Source organism: Phoxinus phoxinus, assembly GCF_949152265.1.
Source record: "Phoxinus phoxinus genome assembly, chromosome: 4".
NCBI lineage: Eukaryota > Metazoa > Chordata > Actinopteri > Cypriniformes > Leuciscidae > Phoxinus > Phoxinus phoxinus.
Window position 1 is genome coordinate 12,433,277 of NC_136879.1, and position 21,392 is coordinate 12,454,668.

Genomic DNA, 21,392 nt, shown 5'->3' on the forward strand with positions numbered 1-21,392 from the left:
GCTTCCAGACGATCCGTCTCACCTGCCGCCGCTGCCCATTTGAGTGCAGAACAAAGAGTCCTATTTCCACTCCCTTATATTGGACCTCTCCCACTGTGCCTTTCAATCTCAGTCCAAATCTTGTCCCGGGGAGATTATGTCGCCTTTCACCACTTATGCAGCTGAAAGCGTTCAGGTGTTTGGCCTTCTGGGCCTCGGGACAATGTTTTATTAATCACTGACAGAGTGTTGAGTTTCGGTTGTTAGCTCTGCCTGCAATAGTGCACACAGAGGAAAAATACTCATACAAATAAACTAAATAGACATAGAACACTTGGCTATAAGAACATCCTGATTAAATTTCTTTCTCTGAGAGGACAAAGGCAATTAATTTGTCATCAGACAGAGATGAAGATCTGCGATAGATTCAGTGGTAACTGATGCGCCTCCCCGGGAGCTTAAAAAATTCATCAGGTCAGTCAACAAGTAGCAACAAATCTAGGATGGAAAAGTTTCCCATAAGCATGTCCTTATTACATGTCCCCTTTACGTCTTTCTGGAGAGTGGAAGTAACAATTGTTGATTGTTGGTTTTTATACCTTTAAAATGTTGATTTAACTAAAAAATATTTTGATGGAATTCATATTTATATTCTTGTTTTCCATACATGCAGAGTCGTCGTATATGATCCTTTTCGCTGGTCATGTCAAAAGATGTCTTCCATTTGTTGTTAAAGTTTACAGTAGTGTTATGCAATGCATATATATTTTGTGGCTGTATCATTTAGAACAACCACTGTAGTTATGCATATATTAGAACTAAAGCAGTCCTAAATATGTTTATTCATTCAGTTTATTTATTTACATGTTCTCAGTGCTAAGATAGATGATTAACCTACTATCACTCTACTTTCATGGCAGGAGTATTTCCTATTAATTCATTAATATATATGGCCCAAGTATGCATTCAAGAATATTTGGGATTTATTGATATTGAAATAAGTTATCAATTATTTTATATTTCATGTTGAGACTTGCCAATATTAATAAAAATACAAATATTTAGCGATAGAAATTATAGACGTAAACATGTTGTATATGTCTGAAAAAAGAGAAAGAGGTGATCAATAGAAACCAACCTCAACCATGGCTAATTACCTGTAATTAGCACCCTTAAAGAAATTGTGTGTTATTCATACACAATTATCCAGTGTCATTATGAGGTCCAATGAATATGCATTTGCCAAAGCAGCATAAAACAGAGGTTAAAGATATTGCCCTTCAGTTATAGCACAAGCATAAAAATAAAGAATACTGCGTTTGAGTCCAACAAAGAATTCATTCTAACGAATACACATCAAATAAAAGGTTACAAAGGAACATACAATGGGGAAAATTACAGAAAATTGCCCTAATATACATACGCACAAAATGGCTAAGCTCAGTAAGCAGTTGTTGCTGCTTTAATGTTTTTTTTCCCCTTCACACTACTGTGATCACAATCTAATCAAAGACAGCATACGGTAGTTTAAAACATTACCACGTTTGACAAACAAGAAATTCTATACTTATTTCTCTTTTCTTTTTGCACACAAGTAAATACATAATATTGTAATAAATTAATGGAATGTAAAAGATCTTCATTTTGATCCATTATGAGGTAAAATGGTCAAATTACAAGTATATTTTCAAAATTCATACCTCCTGATCACACACACACACACACACACACACACACACACACACACACACACACACACACACACACACACACACACACACACACACACACACACACACGTTGGGTTTTCATGTTTAATTTATATTCTTGCTTACATGCAGGGGTCGTCGCATATATGATCCTTTTCGCTGGTCATGTCAAAAGATGTCTTCCATTTGTTGTTAAAGGTTACAGTAGTGTTATGCACACACACACACACACACACACACACATACACATACACACACACACACACACACACACACACACACACACACACACGTTGGGTTTTCATGTTTAATGGGGACTTTGGACATAATGGTTTTTATACTTTACAAACTGTATATTCTCTCTCCTAACTCTACCCCTAAACCTGACCATTACAGAAGAAAAAAAAAGAAAAGAAAAAAAAACATCACTTAGTATAACTTATAAGTGGTTTTCCTCATGGGATTTCGTATATTGCCATCTTTGTGGGGACATTTTATTCCCATAATACATGCATACACTCACACACACAATATTGAATACCAAAACACCATGTTGTTAACAAGAGATATCTGATTCTCTAGTGTGAATGCTAGATTCTGAATCTTGCATGAGGCTGTCTGTGTGGGAGAGAAACCCTATCACCCAAACACTAGCCTTGCTATCCATGGCTTGAAAATTGTGCCAGTGTGTGTGTGTGTGTGTGTGTGTGCATGGTTGTGATGACAACAGCAGATTATTGTGTGGCAACCATTGTAAATACAATATATAAATGTCCAAAACAAAATCTTTCACCTACCAAACGTAGTGTGACATTTTATTTTGTCTCATTGTATTGCATTATTTACATACTGATGTATGTGGTTGCCAAGGCAATTCCATGTGGTTGCTAAGGTGTTTTAGTGTGTTTAGGGTTTTCTGGTTTCTAGATGGTTGCTTCCTGGCCCAACAAATAAAAACACGTTGTTATATATATCTTAATATATAACTTGATAATAACTTAAAACGAGAAAACAAATTATCCGAAGGTACACGGACCTACACTACATTCATTCATAATTTATATATAGATTATAGATACAATATAGATTGTTTCAAAGCAGCTTTACGGAGATAACAGGGAAATATTGCAAAACTTTTGATCTGAGCCTACTGAAAAGATGAACCAGTTGATTTTTTTTTTGATTTTTTTATTGGGCCTAAAACTAGAGAAGAAGGTACACTTCTTAACAACAATAACAACAATAATAGAACTATAACTTGTAAACAACTCTGTAAAATACAAAAGTGGCAAGGAACCAAAAAAAACTTTATCCAGAAAGAAAACGAGGCTCAATCGCTCAGTTCTCCTCTGGCCACTGAACAAACAGTGTGTGATTATGATTCGGGCAGCATTAAAGGACAGAAGTCAGACTGGACCAGAACATTCAGAATATTATCCAGTTCATCTGGTTGAAGATCGGAGTCACGCCGGTATGGAGTCGGGTTTGTTGAGGATCAGTGCCGATGGCTGTTGTGTCGATGAGCTCTTCACAGCGGAGAGTCTAGTGGACACAATCTCTGCTGACACTTCAGGGATGCGTTGTGGACGTGTCCAGGCGCAGGTCCTCCATCTGATCTGGATACGGCCCGGATCCGGCTGACTTCAGTAAACCTCGGAATAAACAGAAAGACTAACATTAGCGTATGACATTTTTCCTATGATGTAACGAGTACATTGGGTGTTAGGAAGTGTTCCTGGTTCCAGCTGACCTAATTTATGCAGCCTAATTAATTTATTAGATGAACCACCGCATATCCTACTAATCGAGACGGAGGCTGGGACTAACAATATCAAGGAGCAACACTGTTCATGCAAAGCTGGGTAGGTCTCTATTCAGTTATATAATCGTTATTTCAAAGCAAACGGACTACGCGAGTATAACGTTGTATTTATTAGCAGTGTGTGCTAGCGTATCAACAATTAGGGTAGAGAACGGAAATCATAACCTAAAGCAGCATAAAACTGTTTAAACTAGTATAACTTCACAGTAAGGTTAAAAGCAAAATGTATCTTAGAGCACAAAAGTGTGCTTGTTGATCCTTGAGGGGTTTTGCTGACTGTGAGGACGTCCACACAGTTTAATCCAAAGACGACACTTGTCAGGGTTTGACTTCGGTTTTGGGAAGGGGAAAAAACGGACTGCTGTTGAAGACTGGATTATCCTCTGGCTTGGAAAAAAATACCAAAACTGAGGTAAAACTCAAACAGGTAGGTTTATTTGCAGATATGGCAGGGACACAATGCATAAACAAGTAAGTGATGATACTTGAGATTGTTAGCAGATGAGCAGATAGCAGTCTGTGATATTACTCCCCCCTCCTGTACGACGGGTCCAGACAGCGTGACAGGAGATGGCTGACAGAATAGTCCAAGGGGGAGTGGATGGAAGAAGGAGCCAGGGAGAAGATGAAGGAGTGATGGAGCCGAAGGTACGAGGAAGCCTGCTGGAGCCTGAGACAGGACAGACCACGGTGAAGCCGAGGGAACATTGAGCCAAGGTCGAGTCTATGGGTCCGAGGGTTGAGGTGGAATCCAGGGCTCGGAGGCTACAGGTGGACCTGAGGGACCAACACAGCAAGGGTAGCATGGAAGAACCACTGTACAACACAAGGGGCTGAAGGGAGACAGCGGAGGCGAGGCCGAAGAACTGGCAGCGGAGAGGGGAGAGGGAGGCCGGGCGGGACCAAGATGAAGGAGACTTGGAACTGGGCAACAGAGACTTGGAACGACTTGGAGCTGGACTTGACCAGCAACAACTTGGATAACTTGGATGACTCGTCGTCAATGTCAACAAAGACAACTTGGGACTGGACGAGACCTACAGTGGTGACAATGGCTGCAATGTAGAGGGGAATTGGGGTTTTAAGGAGATCACATGAGGAGGTACAGACTTCATAGGCATGAGGAACGATGTCAAACCACCAGCACTCCCTCAGAGTCAGACTTGGCAGGCTTTGGCTCTGGGTCTGCGGTGGGCTCTGGCTTGTGGTTTATGCTCATGGCATTACAGCGAACACTGGTTCAGGGGCCGACATTGGGGCCGACACACACCTGGACAGACTTGGCAGATTCTGTGTTTGCGGTTGGCTTGTGCTTGTGGTCCTTGGTGGGCTTTGGCACTGGCTCTGAGTTTGTGGCGGGCGTGAGGAGTGAGGAAGTCTAGGGAGGAGTTTAAGGATAACTACTTACTGGATGATTGTGGCAGTGGGCTGGGGAGGGTGTGGCTGAGTAGCGATGGCCTCCTCTTCTATATCTCCAGCCATGAATGGTAAACCGTGGTGCATATTCCATGCACTGTGCCAGCGTGCAGGTGGTAGCTCACACTGGCAGTAGTCAAAACAGAAGGGAATCCCGCCCACTTCTAAAAAGGTCTTTAGAGTGTCGTCGCTCTAGGACACCAGATGGCAGAGCTTGAGGATCTCCTCCAAGAAGTCTTTCAGAGGACAGCCATCTTGTGAAAGGGAGAGGGGAAGATCTTCGGGGGAGTGACAGGAAAATCCTCTGTGCTCATCTTGTTGGGTCTGAACTTCTGTCAGGCTCAGGCTCGGCCACCTTGGAATTTTAGGTGTGGGTTTGTTGTTTTCTGATATAGGGTCAGATTCTGGATCAAACACGTATGGCTGAATTTCACTGGTTGCCATTTTTCAACATCGGACATTTTCAAAACAATTATACATGTGTAAATTGATGTAATAAAAACTTGCTACAATTCTAAGTGGACCTCAACGAACATTCTACATAAAAATAAATTAAAAAAACATTGGCCATGAACAGGCAATAGTAAATCACCAGACTGATATGAACATATATAAAAAGAACAAACCCTGCACAGCAGGCTGCATGACATGGACGATACAAACTTTCAGAAACAGCAGAGGAAAAAACTATTGCAAAGAAAAATAGATGAGATCAGAGATAGGTAGTAGACAGTAAACTACCCAAATTGGCCTTTGACAACTCTGGTGCGAATTCCAAAATTACATGGCACACATGTATAGATAAATGTACCACCATATTAACACTGACATAGAATAGATTGTCAAGGTATATGTGAACAGAGGTCTCAAATGCAGAGAGTTCATGAACAGAGTTTATTTGAACACTTTAGGAAAACAGCCTCCAAAGTGAAGTGACACACGTGGGAATGAATGTAAAGGATTGTATGGGACCTCCAGAGCTGTCCGTACAACCATTACACAAATATAAGATTTGGAAGGAGGGCTAGTGTAGTTTTTAATGGACAAAGATAGCGGCATTGTGCATTTATTATAGGCTGACAATGGTTGGAAAGCGTCCAGATGGCAGATGCATGTGTGAAGAAGCAGAAACTGTGTGCATAAAATGTAATGTGTCATCCATCGTACAGAAAGAAATCTCATGTATTCAGAACTATTGGAATCTGGAGTTACAAATTATACATTAAAATCAATTCTTAGTACTAATGACTATGAGACACTAAAAGTTGTGTTTTCACTTGATTTTGATGTTCCCTTTAACACATTCTGTTGACTATAAGTAATGTCGCACCTTCATGTCTACTAACTCTAATTATTAGTAGACTGGTAGGGTTAGGGAATGTAGAAAACATGATAGGAGTTGACATGTTGCAAAGAGACTTATAGTTAGTAGAGTGTCTGTTGAGAACCATCACAATAAAGTGATAGAGGGCAGCAATGCGCCTCTAATGAGTCTAGTCTGCTGCAAATATAAGAAGAAGAAGAAGAAGAAGAATATTTACATGGGAAAAAAAGAGAGATTTCAAAACAATTGAATGAATCCACCAATTTTGTGTAGATCTGATCACAGGGGACCATAAAAAAGAAGAAAAATTCAAAATGTCAGTTGTCAAACACTGAATCATGAACCAGAGCAGAGTTATCTTTGTCTGAACATTAAATATATGACCAACAAGTGCTCACAAGTTACACAGTATACTAATTCAGTCCGTTAATAAAGTCATCCGGTAAGGGGGCTTTGTATAAATGTAGTACTGTGAATGGTGTGGAGTGGATACTGAACCCCTGGCTCTGAGGTTTGCGCTAGTCTTTCCTGTCTCTGCTTCAGGACTGCTCTCCAGCAAATAATGCTCAGCACTCCTCCACCCACCTCAAGCAACACTATTCCCATCCAGCCAGTGAAGATCGCAGCTCCCCGTTCCAGTGTTAATAAGACATTGGCATTCGAATCTGTTAAATGTGTAGTCCAGGAGATCACCACCAGTAAAGGCAGCCCGCTTACAACAAACGATGGCCCGGAGGCAGCTTTAAACAGTATATACTTAGGATAACGTATCCACCCAATACCGTAAACTGCCAAGGCAATAGATCCAATTCCTATAGATGTGATGACGAGGATTTTCCAGGTGGTAAAATGTTCAGTCAGAGACAGCAGAGACTGATAGAAGGTGCAGTGAAGTCTCCCAGTTGTGTGGTGTTGCCAGTTTAACCACACTCCATCCCAGTACAATGGAAGTGTTGTTGTGGTGTTCTCCACCGTTCCACTTACTTTCCACATTGGTAGAAATCTTGTAAGGATAGTGCAAAACCAGCCTGCGCTAGCCAGCCCGACACTAGCAAATTCAATTTTGATATCCATGTCTGTGTTTATTCAGGAGGACCGTGGAGCAGAACTATTCCCCATATCACGGAAACCAGCTGCACTGCATTCCAGCGGTGGGCGGAGAGACACTCTGTGGTTGAAACGTGGAGGATTCTTTTGTGTTTTTGCCATGGTTTCATAACAAATCCCTCTATTTCCTCACATGAGGAGACTTGAATAGGGAGCTATGGAGATTGTATGCTTACACATCAATAGCCTACTGACAAAACAACTCCAGAACCTTTCTAATAAAAGTGTTGGGTCAAAAACTTTTTAGGAAAATGTTGTCCATGAAAAAGTGTGTGGTGTTCGGTGGAAAAACAAACCTGAGGAGTTGGCATAGAGGGAGCAGGGATGGTTGCAACACAGATCAATTACTCCAATCAGGAACAAGTTACAAATCACCTGATTCACTTCACCTGATCAACTTCTATCTTTTGTGAGTTCTGGGAATTTGGACATACTTCTTTTGTCACGTACTGTTTTTCGCCTACTATATAGTAGGGAAGTATGTGATTTCGGATGCAGCCAGCTGTTTTTAGGGGGGAAAAACTAATTTTGAGGAAGAAAGTAACTTTTTTTACTTTATTTTTGTGACGACAATGCCTGCTTTAAAACTCATCAAAGTTAAATTGTTCTTTGTGTCTGTGGATATTTTTGTCTTCATGTGGACATATGTTGGATGTAGGCTATTCAACAAACAGACTGTTAGTGGATCGATTGCTCTGGTCTGCCTCGCTTAAAGGAAAAAAAATAATAATAATAATTTTATCCATCGGATGTATCCTTTGCAGCCTTAAATCACCCACAATACTTTGCACATTTAAAAATTCTCTGGACTAGGAAGTACACAGCATCAGTAGGATGCAGACTTCTGTTTGAGAAGCACCCAAAATGCACAGCATTCTCTCTCTTCTCTCCGCTTACTTTGCACATATATCTAAGTCAAGAAGCTTGAGTGACATCTAGTGGTGCATTAATGTAATGACATCACATTTTTTCATGCAAGTTGCTAGTGCTAATGTTAGCTGTAAAGTGAGCTTGTTCATGGGTACAAGACTCTGGGTTAGTTGTTAGTTGGGTTAGTTATTTAAATGTTTTCTTTTAATTTTAGTGTGCCTAAGTCTTGGAAGAGAAAGAGTAATGTAAAAGACCAGGGAGAATCTGTAAGATCTGTGGCAAAATTGTATGGTATTTGTCATGTACACTCTAAAAAATGCTGGGTTGTTTCAAATATGGACAAACCCAAATGTTGGATCAAAAAGGCAATTAAAAAATGTAACCCAATGGCTGGGTTTGTCCATATTTGACCCAAAGTCAGCATTTAGAGTGTATCCTTGTACAGATTCTGTAAAAAATTAAAATAAATGTTGGAAGAGAAGGAACCGAGTGAGCTTCCCGTGAAAAAAAGGTCTTCACTGATGAACAAGAGAAATAACTTACAGAATATATGATAGGGGCAGCTGATGCATTTTATGGACTGTGTCCACGTGAGGTAAGTAGGATAAAAAGAGTAGGATTAGGGATAAGTTAGGTGAAAGTTAGGAGAAAATGATCAAATTATAGTGGTGCCAATGTAAAACATGCAGGTAGATTGATTGAAAATGATTGAACATTGAAAATATAGAAATTTTTGTGTTAAAAAATATAGCAGAAATTGGCCCATCGGGAGCAGTATTGGACAGTCCTACTTTATTTTAATGTGTCCTCGGTACATGTGTTGCATGCATTAATAGTTGAAAATTAACAAATTAGGCATTATTACAAGTAACTAACCCTAACGTAAGTAGGCCTACATGTTGTTAATAATATTACTCATACTCAAAATTATATAACTTGAGAACTTGTGTACAAATTACACTGCAGCCAGTGTCCTGTAGTCCTCCAGGCCCTCAATGCTATCACTCAAAAGTTTAGACATCTTGACTGATGATTCAATTATGTTATGTTATAAATAAATAAATCTTCAACATTCCCTTCTGGTAGAAATTGACGAAGTTTACTGGTAAAATAAGTGGCACCAAAAGCAATTTTATTCAATCGAATCTGGGTGAGGCAAAAGGATAAACACATAAAGTTAAAATATATAAATAAAGAAGTCACTTCTGCTCACCATCACTTATTTGATAAAAAATACAGTAAAAACATTGATATTGCGAAATATTATTACAATTTAAAATAACTGTTTTCTAGTTTAATGTATTTTAAAATGTAGATTATTCCTGTGAAATCTGTTTCATAATCTGTTTCATAAGGAATAATAGTTGTGTTCGAGCTTTCTTTCGAAGGGATATTGTCTCCAGTTCTGCTATTATATAATTTAGGAATGTGTTGATGGTTTGTTGTGAAGTAACATTTTAAATCTTCCTCAATAAACCTTAATCACAAATAAAATATGCACGCCTTCTTACCTCTCACCAAAAGTTATACCACCAGAGAGCACTTCGAAAATAGAGAGAGAGAGAGCACTCTCTCTCTCTCTCTCTCTCTCTCTCTCTCTCTCTCTCTTTCTCTCTCTCTCTCTCTCTCTCTCTCTCTATATATATATATATATATATATATACTATATAATAATTAAAGTTATTGTCTGTAATTTTCTGCTGTCATATTGCACTGCGATAAATAGGACATTACACAATAAAATATTGCACAATGAAAACTTTATTGACACTTTTTTTCACTAGAATAATTCATAGGATATTGTTCATTAAATTTACTTCATTGTTATTGTTAATTAATTATTTGGATAAAAATTTAGCATGACAGACAATGTCCGGCCAAAAGGGTCAGTGTGACAGATAGGGATTTTTTTTTAGCACAACCTTATTATTTGTTTCAGGCCTTACAAAAAATAAAATATACTATTAACGGTAGTCTTTTCTCTCACTCACTCTCTCTCTCTTTCACACACACTCACAAAGAAACACACATTTGTTTGTGTATCCACATGGGGACTCTCTATTTCTATGGTTTTACTCTTATTCTACTATTCTGGATTTTTACTGTCCTCGTAATGTACAGTAGGAAAAACCTGAACACACATACTCACTCACACAATATCTAATGTTTTGAATGTAACTTTTTTCTCTTTATACAGAAGAACAAACATGCAAATCACAAAAGAGAGAGAGAGAGAGAGAGAGAGAGAGAGAGAGAGAGAGAGAGAGAGAGAGATCTAATCACTTAAAATCTGCTGAAATGTTTCATTTAAGACTTGTACATTATGACGTATCGGTTTTGCATCTGACCAGTGTGTCCGCTTTACTCAGTGCTGTATATCAGACGTAGTTCTTTATGGCGTAGCCACTGTGGGTGTCAGCTTTTGTTAAGGTGTATCTAGGAGAATAGTTGTCCCGCTCTGGAGGGCAGCTGGTGCAGAGAACGGCTCCACCAACGAACAGAAAGCCCGCTGTCACCCAGCCCACATACAGGGCTGCCCCCATCTCTCTCTTCAGTGCTTCGTGCACTAGGGGATTGTGGAAGTCTCTTATAATGGAGTCGGCCGTCCAGGACACAGGCACCACAGTGGTCAGTCCAGAAAGCATAAAGGTAATCCCAGATACCACCACAATCCGGGCTTTGGCGCGTGGGTTACTTAGGCAGTTGGTACAATCCGCCCCAACCAGAAAAATGAGGAAAGCCAAGCAGGCCAAAGCCATGGTGGTCACCACTAGCCCACGCGATGCCTGCAGGGAAGGGTCCAAGTCCAGCAGGGCATCGTACAGTTTACACTGCATCTGCCCAATGCGCTCGTACACGCACGTCATCCACAACCCTTCCCAGAAGACCTGTGCCACCACAATGTTTGTGCCGATGAAGGCGGTTACCTTCCACATGGGCAGAGCACAGATGAGGATGGTTCCTGCAAAGCCAATCATTGAAAGAGTGATTCCCAAGACCTGCAGAGCCATGGAGGCGGCTGGGGAGGACAAACAGAGACAAGCTTTAATTCCTGCTTTTATCAGTGTTTCTGTAACATACATATTTGAACAGTGAGACAGATGTGACTTAGTTGCAGCTCTAATACAGTAGCATATGCATGATGTTCTCTCACTAGGGGGCAGTAGATTTCAAAGTACAGGTGAGCAACGGCGGCACTGAAGTGAGTTTGCTCAAGTAAGACAGATGTGTTTGGAGATTGAATGAAACCGATACTAAGAAATAGTTTTGTCAACAGAGAGCTGCATGGTTTAGTGGTGGTGGTCATACTTTTATCTCTGTCTTTGACATCACTTGTTTACATTTCTAAGAATGTAATGCACGTGTTCGGACATAAAAGAATATGTATGGGTTTTGCGTAAGAGACAACCTGGCATTTCCCTGTATGGTTATCTGATTCTGAAATAACACCGTGACTCTGTGAAAAGTTTTCATTGTAAGGAAACTCAGGATGTTTGTGTACGTAAGCCTGAGAACCATGTAATATGAGCCCTGTAAGGAAGGTTAATAGTGGGAGAACTGGTTTTCTATTTAACTGAAACTCCTGAACTCAGTGTATATTTACTTGAGTTCAAATGTGTCAAAAATAGAAACATGCACTTAAGTCAAATTGCTCATTCAAATGTTTAATTCTTTGTTCAGTGCATCTCAGAAAAGGAAGAAACACACAATTGAAATCAACAAATCAACATTTCATAATTAATAAAGTACAGTGACCTAAACCCACAGTAAAAAATGACTATGAACCTTATATCCCCTAGAACCTGTATTTTTACCGTTTGTCAAGCAGAACAAAAACAATCTATGCATCATCTTGTTCTCCGAGAACACATGAACCTATGTTCGATTGACTGGTGGAAACCGGTGGGTGTTCCTGAACAGCAGGTTTTCCTAGTGTTGCATAAAGTATGTTCCTCTGGCATGCACAAAAAACAGAATGAGACAGGAGCCAAGAACAAATTAGCCGACATGTTATAAAACTGCATATAATTAAAACTGCACATAATTAGTGAAAAACAAAGTGATTTTGCCCAAGAGAATTCCCTGCCGGCGGGCCCACAGCCATTACATATTTAAAACAGTAATATCCTAAACTAAGAGGAGACGTAATTTATCAATTTGCAACAAGAATATTTCCATACTCCTAAGACGTGTTCAGACCTTTATTTTGAAATAGTGATGAACATGAAAAATCATGAAGGAATGGTAGAAACCTCAGTTTGTTTTCATGCCAAGAGTTCAAAAGATAGCATCATTCAATTCTTTTAGAAAAAAAGGTCTGAAAATATTTTGAATGTAAAGAAATAAATAATAGATTCACCATTTGTGATGTGGCAGCGAGCTATAATGCACATACGTGCTCTTTTTGTGTTTCTTAGAGATCAAAATCTGTATGAAATTTGTATGAAATTGTATGAAAATTGTATCAAAATTGTAAAAAATAATGGTTCAGATCACTCAAACAACATATGGAAATGGAGGCGCCCTTATATGGGCAGTAATGTCAACTAGTGGAAAAGTTTGTACTGCGCCCAACCTAAATCTCACTGAAAGCTTATATTTTTAAGATATCAACCTAAAATCTGAAACACAACTTGTTCAGATTTTTGGCGTTGATTTTTTTTTTTCATTTTTAGGGTCCACCAGGTTTTGAAAATATATATTTTATATAAAATATGAATAATAAAATTTTTTACATTGAAGGCTACATTTTCATAAACTGAAACTTCTATAACTTTTTTTCTGTTTAACTACAAAAATCTGCCAAATGTCTTCTTTAAAACAAGACCAATCCTACATCTATATTCCAAAGCAACCATTTAAGTCCGGGATGTGCATTTTCATGTCTATTAAAAAAGGGCGGTGAATGGTTTTCAAAATAAATTACAGAGGAGCCGTAATTTATCAATTTGCAACAATTTAAGGGGTTAAAAGTGCTTCAAGAATTTCACCTACACTATTTTGTGGGGTCAAAATACACAACTATATCTTTCTAATGAAACTGTCTGTAGGTCTTGGGAGGAGTTGGAGACCATGAGACTGGGACTGTGTGGCCGGGAAGAGCCTCATGCTTTACCATCCTTACAGGATTATATATGACAAATGCTGAGTGGTCGAATGAAGCCCTCATCTCTCTACAGAGGTCCAGGGCACAGTGATAAGACATAGAAGCCCAGAGATGATCAGAACCACCACAGCAGCAATGGACGCTTTTACTTTTCCTTGTTCCTCAACTAAGTTGGTACATTTCCCTGAGGCAATGCAATACAATGGGAATCCAGCAACACCCACCACACTGGAAAAGACCATCAGGACACGATCAGCTTGCAGATCAGGGCTCAGTGCCAGCATGGAGTCATAGACTTTACACTCCATCTGTCTGGTACTCTCCACCACACAGCTGATTACAAAGCACTAAATGGTTTAGCTCCGCAGTACTTAAGCGAGCTCTTAACCCATTATAGTCCTTCACGTCTATTGCGATCTCAAAATTCCGGCCAGTTAATAATACCTAGAATATCAAAATCGACTGCTGGCGGTAGATCCTTTTCCTATTTAGCACCAAAACTTTGGAACAGTCTTCCTACCATTGTCCGGGAAGCAGTCACACTCTGTCAGTTCAAATCTAGACCTAAACCACATCTCTTTAACCTGGCATATTATACATTCCTATTATTCAAATCAGTTAAATGATTATTAGGCTGCATAGATTAGGTCAGCTGCAACCGGGAACACGTCCTATAACACCCGATGTACTCGTTATACTCATAAGAAGAATGTCGTCTACGCTAATGTTAGTCTTTCTGTTTATTCCGAGGTTTACTGTAGTCAGCCGGATCCTGGCCATATCCAGATCAGACGGAGAACCTGCGCCTGGACACGACCACAACACATGATGTAGTCAGCCGGATCCGGGCCGTATCCAGATCAGACGGAGGACCTGCGCCCGGACATGTCCACAACGCATCCCTGAAGTGTCAGCAGAGATTGTGTCCACTAGACTCTCCGCTGTGAAGAGCTCATCGACACAACAGCCATCGGCACTGATCCTCAACAAACCCGTCTCCACACCGGCGTGACTCCGATCTTCAACCAGATGAACTGGATAATATTCTGAATGTTCTGGTCCAGTCTGACTTCTGTCCTGTAATGCTGCCCGAATCATAATCACACACTGTTCGTTCAGTGGCCAGAGGAGAACTGAGCGACTGAGCCTGGTTTTTCCCTAGGTTGTTTTCTCCATTCTGTCACTGATGGAGTTTAATTCCTTGCCACCGGCACCTTTGGCTTTTGGCTTGCTTGGTTGGGGACTTTAATATTCAACAATATTATTGATCTGCATTCACACCATTTCATGAGAACTGACCTCAGCTGGACGATGGCATCACGTTTTCTACAGAGCAACTGTATAGATGAATGAACTAAATTAATAACTTTTTACAACAAAAATGAAACATCACTGCACTTACTTAAACTGGACTGTGACGCTATTTTCGTCTAGATCTGCTGTACAGCCGAAACTCTGTTGAATTATTTTCCTGTTATCCCTTTAAAGCTGTTTTGAAACAATCTGTATTGTAAAAAGTGCTATAAAAGTGACATGACTTGACAGCTCATCCAGATTCCCTCCCAGACAATCTGAGAGGTCACAATGTTGGTACCAATGAAGGCTGTAACTCTACACATGGGTCACAAATAATTATTACTCCAATCAAACAGGGCCAGGATGCAACCCAGTAACCCAGTAACCCGGGGCTTTACAAAAACTAGACCAGTATGTAGGAGGTAAACACGCTGGGCTATTCAAAATGAGGATCCGCACAAACTGAGGACATAGCAGGCGTGTGAGGGTCTAGAAGCCTCATGTTATATAAGAAAGCTTTGCTACAGAACTCAATGTTGCTTTCTTTATCCACTCGATTCATCCATTTGAAATTTAGTACTTAATATCAAGACAGACATATTTTCCAAAAGTAACGTCACCCACATCCTGTTGTTAATATTCAGACAAATACCATTGCTAGTTGTCTAACCAGTTTGGGAGGACTTGAAACCAAAGTTCAGCAAAACAACTTTTTGCAGTGCCAAACCTCATTTCTTGAAATGACCTAATTGACTGAAATATATGCACATGATTCATAATCATGAATCATTATGATGTTAGCATGCCCTGGGCACAGAGGTCTCAAAAGGGTCCATCAACAACACATTTTCCATAGCAACCTGTTTATACTACTATGGCCTAGATCCATAATCAGAATCAGAATTTGACCAAATTAATAACATAATATTGTTCTGTATGTAAACTTGGCCATTGCCTTCCCTAGAAGAGCCGAATTAACTACACTGTTAGACCTTACCGGGTTTTTTTTACAGTAAAATACTGGCAACACTGTTGCCAGTAATTTACTGTTAATTGTACAGTTCTTTACTGTAATCTACAGTATTTTACTGTAATATACAGGTTGTTACTGTAAAATGCACTAAATTAAAACTCGAGTTAAAACTATTTTCACTTGCAGAAACCGACTGCCTTAAATTGACCAACTGTCATTTAAATGTATTTACTAAAATGTATAATGCATTAAATACATGAGCAAAGAGTTATTATGAACTTTCATTAGAAACCATTAAAAAACTTAAGTACATAGAAAATATTTCCACTTGACCAGCAACTACACCCTGTTAAATAAAGCAACATGCAGCGTATCATCGATGTTTCTAGTTCTTCTGCTGGACTGAAGCACAGGCTCTACTCTTCAGGACAATGGTGACCCAAAAACTACATTTTACAGTAAACTACTGGCAACAGTGTTGCCAGTATAAAGCTGTTTTATAACTTACAGTTTATCACTGTTAAAATACATTTCGTGGGTGTGTCTTTTTATCTTACACTGTTAACCCTTTCAACCCCACAGGAAAATCCACACTACAAAGAGTAAAAAGTAACATTGATGCAGTGTTGCAGTGAGATAATTAAGTGAATATGTAAGTGATTGTTGAGCATTAGTGATGAACACCTGCTGTTAACAAGCAGAATCACTGAAGGAAAGAGGAACACAAGAACAGAAAATAGAGAAACACAAGAACTACAACTGACTTCCAGCCATTACACATTATTACACGTATTATTAACCAGTAGGACTTTATTTCTGTCATACATCTACAGAAGTAGTTATTGAGATGTTTAATTGAAAATGTTACCATTATAGAGATCAGTGTTTGCTTTAGTTGGGTTGCTGATGCTAAAACATTAGTTTTTCTCTTGCTGCTTGAGCTGTGTTTTTGCCAGTCACACTTGTGCACACACACACAGTTTGTGAATGATTGTGGTTATATTCACTATCATGACAGAATCGTCATATAGCCTGCTCATTTGCTAAGAAGTTAATTCTCACTCATTCTGATTTTAATTCTCAATCAAAAGTGTTACATTACCATCACTGTGAAACAACAGCAAAGATGACTAATTTATTTTTAACACAAGTATATCCAAAAATAACAGAGCTACACTGTCGTGCAGAAACACAGAGATATCACAAATTAGAACATGCATCTCAACAATGGTGAAAATATATATATATATATTTTTTTATTATTCATGCAGCAGAGCATACTGGGAGTTTTATACTATCCTGGAACCCAGCATGCATTGCGACATGAAACTTTTGATCGTCACCATTGTTGAGATTCATACGCTGATTGTTGATGTCTGTGTGTGTGCCAGAGTCAAGCAAGAGTTAATAAAATTTTAATGCACTATATGATTTCAATATTCTTCAGTTGAACTGATTACAGAAATATTGATGGATTTTATGTTGTAAATTACCACCCGTAAATTCATAGCTCACATACAGCTCACATGCAAAAAAGAGCAGAAACTCACTCATGGATGATTATGACATCATCACAAAACCAAAAACACCTGATCAACTTCCTCTTGACTTTTTATTGCCGTAACAAATGTGCTTTATAAACTCACTGTCACAGCAGCCAGAGAGAAATGGAATAACCTTTTAAGTCAAGGTACAAGAGACCAACTAAAGCAAATACTGATCTCCATCATGGTGACAACAAACTTTATTATTAACTAAATCCCTGTTAATTCTCAACAATAACTTTTGTACATGTGTGAAATAAATAATGTTAAACTGGTTTGTAAACTGGTTTCACACTCAGTGTGGCTGGAAGTCAGTTGTAGTTCTTGTGTTTCTCTTTGTTCTGTTCTTGTTTCTCTGTCCTCCAGTGATTCTGCTTATCAGGTGTTCATCAGTGTCTCAATTCACTCACTTCTTTTCATTCAAGTGGACTATACTAGTGAACTAATGTGGGGAATAGTGAATGAGGGTATATGGTGTGATTGGGAAAACTGCCTCTGAGTGTCGAATTTGAGCGCTGTTAATTCACAGTATATTCCTGTAGGTATATTCCTGTATATTACTGTTTTAATGGAAAATGGTATGATATTGTAAGAATTTGGTCGTTTTCTACAGTAAGGGCTAACAGTGTATTTAGGGATGGTTACAGATAAAAAATAAAATTGATCTAGTGAATTTACACTCATTTTATTTAGTAAAGAAGCTTGCTGGCTCAATAATAATATCTTTTAATAATATATTTCTCCACTGAACATCATAATTTTATTTTTGGCAACTCTTACAATAAAATCACATGCTAAAGTGTTAAAGTAGCTGTATTATTGCAATCTAATAAATGTACTGTTTGGACGGCTGATTTGCTGGTGCAAATGCCTGTACTGTAAAACCTTGCTGTAACAATATGGCAAAATTCTGTGAGTAACAGACAATTTTCAATTAAAACAGTAATATAACATAGAAAACTGTGCATTCTGGGTAATATTTGTCATTTTTCAGAAAGTAGCCTTAAAGTGTCCCAAATCACCCTCATTCACTATTCCCTACGTTAGTTCACTAATGTAGTCCACTTGACAGAGTGAATGAAAATAAGTGAGTGAATTGAGATGAACACCTGACAAGCAGAATCACTGAAGGACAGAGAAACAAGAACAGAAGAAAGAGAAGACATAAGCAGAATCACAAGAACTACACTGACTTGTGTAGTTGACAGTGTGAAACCAGATTACAAACCAGTTTCTTTCATACATGTACAGAAGTTCTTGTTGAGATTTAACAGAGATGTTTTATTGAAAATAATAAAGTTTTTAGTCACCATCAAAGGGCACTTTGACCCTTGACTTTTTAACATTTGTTGTTGTTTTTCTGGGTGCTGTAACTGGGTGTTTAAAAAGCATGTTTGTCATGGCAAGAAAAAGCCAAGAGGAATTTGATCAGGTGTTTTTGGCTGTGTTGCGATAATGCCATAATCAATCATCATGAACTTGTCGGATTCCATTCTATGTCTTTTAATTTTATGTTTATGGATGATAGTAGCTACGTGATTCTATAGCTTTCTGTTGTAATCAGTTATATTTAAAATCATACAGAGCATAAAACATTTCAAACTCCTGCAAAACTTAGAAACACACAGACATCAACAATCAGCATTGTATCTGAACAATGGTGACAATCAAAAGTTTTGTGTCGCAATGCATGCTGGGTGCCAGAATAGTACAAAACTGAATACATTATGCTACTTAATAGTCTTTTTATATGTCACCATTGTTGAGATTCATGTGCCGATATTTTTTATGTCTATGGAGGTCATTGATATCCTCAAAAAATTTTGCAAACGTTGATTTGATAATGTTCCTCCTTTGTTATTATGGAACATTGTATAATCTTTTATCTCAACAACATTCCCAAAACATGCTCAAAATGTTACAGTTAAATTTACACTTAACCTTATAGAAACATTATTTGAAATGAGAAAACATCCTTAAAACATTCTTTGAACATTACATTCAAATGTTTTCTTTAAAACATTAACCAAACGTGTTAGACAACTTTCTGAGAACGTTCCCTGCTAGCTGGTGAACATGCCTGTGTCATGCGCGGGAGTTATAGAAAAATCGCACGATGAGGAATATCAAACTAAACAATTCACGAGTTCCTTTGCCCATATAATCTTTAAAGGATTAGTTCACTTTTTAAAAAACTTTTGCTGATAATTTACTCACCCCCATGTCATCCAAGATGTCCATGTCTTTCTTTCTTCAGTCGAAAAGAAATTAAGGTTTTTAATGAAAACATTCTAGGATTTTTCTCCATGCAATGTAATGTATTGGGTACCAAACGGTTCAAGGTCAAAATGACAGTTTTAGTGCAGCTTCAAATGGCTTTAAACGACACCAGACGATGCATAAGGGTCTTATCTTGCGAAATGATCGCTCATTTCAAAAATAAATAAAAAAGTTTAAGTTTTATAAGCACAAATGCTCGCCTTGCTCTGTTGTGTAATGCACGTTTGTAACGTCACGTAATACGCAATTACGTTTAAAAGGTCACGGTTGACGTAGCCGGAAGTAACGGTACAGAGTCAGTGTTTACAAGTTGAACGCGCAAACTAAGTCAATATTAGAAGATATTAGTGATAAACATTCACACGTTATGAAACACATTAACGAGAAAAACACGTCAATACATCTAATATAGTTTTTAAAAAAACAAAGCATACCTCCGTTTGCTGTAAAAACGTACTGGGCACAGCCGACATTTTCAGATAACGGCGATCTCCTTGCTGGGAGGGTTTGAAATCATCGTTGAAAAAGTGATCACTGCACACTCTATTACTTATTATAGCATGTGCAGGTGTGTTGATATCCAAGTGCAGCGCGAGCAGCCACAGTTTCAATCGCTCAGGATTGTGTATAGGAAATCTATGAAAAGTAAAAAATTTCTGTCCTGACGAAAAAGTTCTTTTAGCCTTTATAATATTAATACACCCAGGATACGCACACGAAATGGGCATTTAAAAAAATAAACTGACAAAAAGACATTTGAATATGTGTATGTTCCTCCTTCCTCACATTGGTAAACACTGACTCTGTACCGTTACTTCCGGCTACGTCAACCGTGACCTTTTGCACGTAATTGCGTATTACGTGACGTTACAAACGTGCATCACACAAAAGAGCAAGGCGAGCATTTGTGCTTATAAAACTTAAACTTTTTTATTTATTTTTGAAATGAGCGATCGTTTCGCAAGATAAGACCCTTATGCATCGTCTGGTGTCGTTTAAAGCCATTTGAAGCTGCACTAAAACTGTCATTTTGACCTTGAACCGTTTGGTACCCAATACATTACATTGCATGGAGAAAAATCCTAGAATGTTTTCATCAAAAACCTTAATTTCTTTTCGACTGAAGAAAGAAAGACATGGACATCTTGGATGACATGGGGGTGAGTAAATTATCAGCAAAAGTTTTTTAAAAAGTGAACTAATCCTTTAAGCTTATAAACTTAAGCATATTGGCCTGCTGTCCGCAGTGGAGGGGCTTCGAGGAAGCAGCTTCAACTCGAGCTTGGATAAACTCCCCCCAGTGGGGCTACTAATGGTTGAATGATGAGTATAGCAGCAAGATGCCTCAATTATGTTAGTGGAGTTGGGGAGGTGGAGGAATGCCAAAACAACTGATTCCAGAGCAAGGTGAGTGGCTGCTTATATGCTCCGGCAGTTAATTGAAATTATGTTGTGAACTTCACTAATAGACTTCAGAGGGAAAGGGAGAACACAGGAGATACAACCACCTAAATACGCATACACAGAACAATGAGCAAACCAAAACAGGAAGTACATAGAGGTAAACGAGGGAACTGAACATGAACAGCTGAATCAAATTATAACTAATGTGTAATCATAGAAACTGAGAAATCATACTGACACGACAATAACTGACTAAACAGAACATGATCGTGACAGCCTGCTAGTTGTTTATCTATTTTTTTCTCCTTTAGTTGTCCTCCTCCTTAGTTGGGCAGGAGCTACACAGTATAGCTACCTCCTCCCAGGATCAGCAGTGCAGCTGCACCCCATCCCATGTAGATAGAAGCCCTTCTTTAGGCATCTGGGGATTGTATAAATCCCTGATGGTGTTACCTTGTGTCTTGCAAAACAATGACTTGGTCAGTCTGGAACCATCTCCAAACATACATTTTCTTGTATACAGAGATTCTAATTATTGGAGAAAAAACTTCCACATGTAAT

The 21,392-nt window shown here is 38.6% G+C and overlaps 3 protein-coding genes across 3 annotated transcripts in view; all 3 read right to left on the reverse strand.

Moving 5' to 3' along the window:
* Positions 1-6,540: 6,540 nt before the first annotated feature.
* On the reverse strand, positions 6,541-7,401 carry LOC306996728 (claudin-4-like). The gene has a single exon (XM_079609557.1). It carries the CDS (start codon positions 7,322-7,324, stop codon positions 6,686-6,688), a length of 639 nt encoding a protein of 212 aa, XP_079465683.1. The 5' UTR covers positions 7,325-7,401; the 3' UTR covers positions 6,541-6,685.
* Positions 7,402-9,980: 2,579 nt separating this feature from the next.
* The window catches only part of cldnj (claudin j), a 35,079-nt gene continuing 23,667 nt past the window's right edge, over positions 9,981-21,392 (reverse strand). Inside the window, exon 2 of the mRNA XM_079611263.1 lies at positions 9,981-11,246. Within this exon, the coding sequence (XP_079467389.1) occupies positions 10,606-11,238 (633 nt within the window). The 5' untranslated portion in view covers positions 11,239-11,246 and the 3' untranslated portion in view covers positions 9,981-10,605. The remainder of the gene's footprint in view (positions 11,247-21,392) is intronic.
* Positions 12,929-15,060, reverse strand: LOC306996829 (claudin-4-like). The gene is made up of 2 exons (XM_079609733.1): positions 14,868-15,060; positions 12,929-13,667 (listed from the first exon to the last, which is right to left on the reverse strand). The coding sequence occupies exons 1-2, from the start codon at positions 14,951-14,953 to the stop codon at positions 13,394-13,396; spliced, it is 360 nt and encodes a 119-aa protein (XP_079465859.1). The 5' UTR covers positions 14,954-15,060; the 3' UTR covers positions 12,929-13,393.

Excerpts from the sequence above, each read along its gene's own strand:
- LOC306996829 (XM_079609733.1), bottom strand. The coding sequence starts at position 14,953 with ATGTGTAGAGTTACAGCCTTCATTGGTACCAACATTGTGACCTCTCAG. Across the intron at positions 13,668-14,867 it reads TGGATGAGCTGTCAAGTCAT|CTGTGTGGTGGAGAGTACCA; the intron begins GTCACTTTTATA and ends CTTTGTAATCAG.
- LOC306996728 (XM_079609557.1), bottom strand. The coding sequence starts at position 7,324 with ATGGATATCAAAATTGAATTTGCTAGTGTCGGGCTGGCTAGCGCAGGC.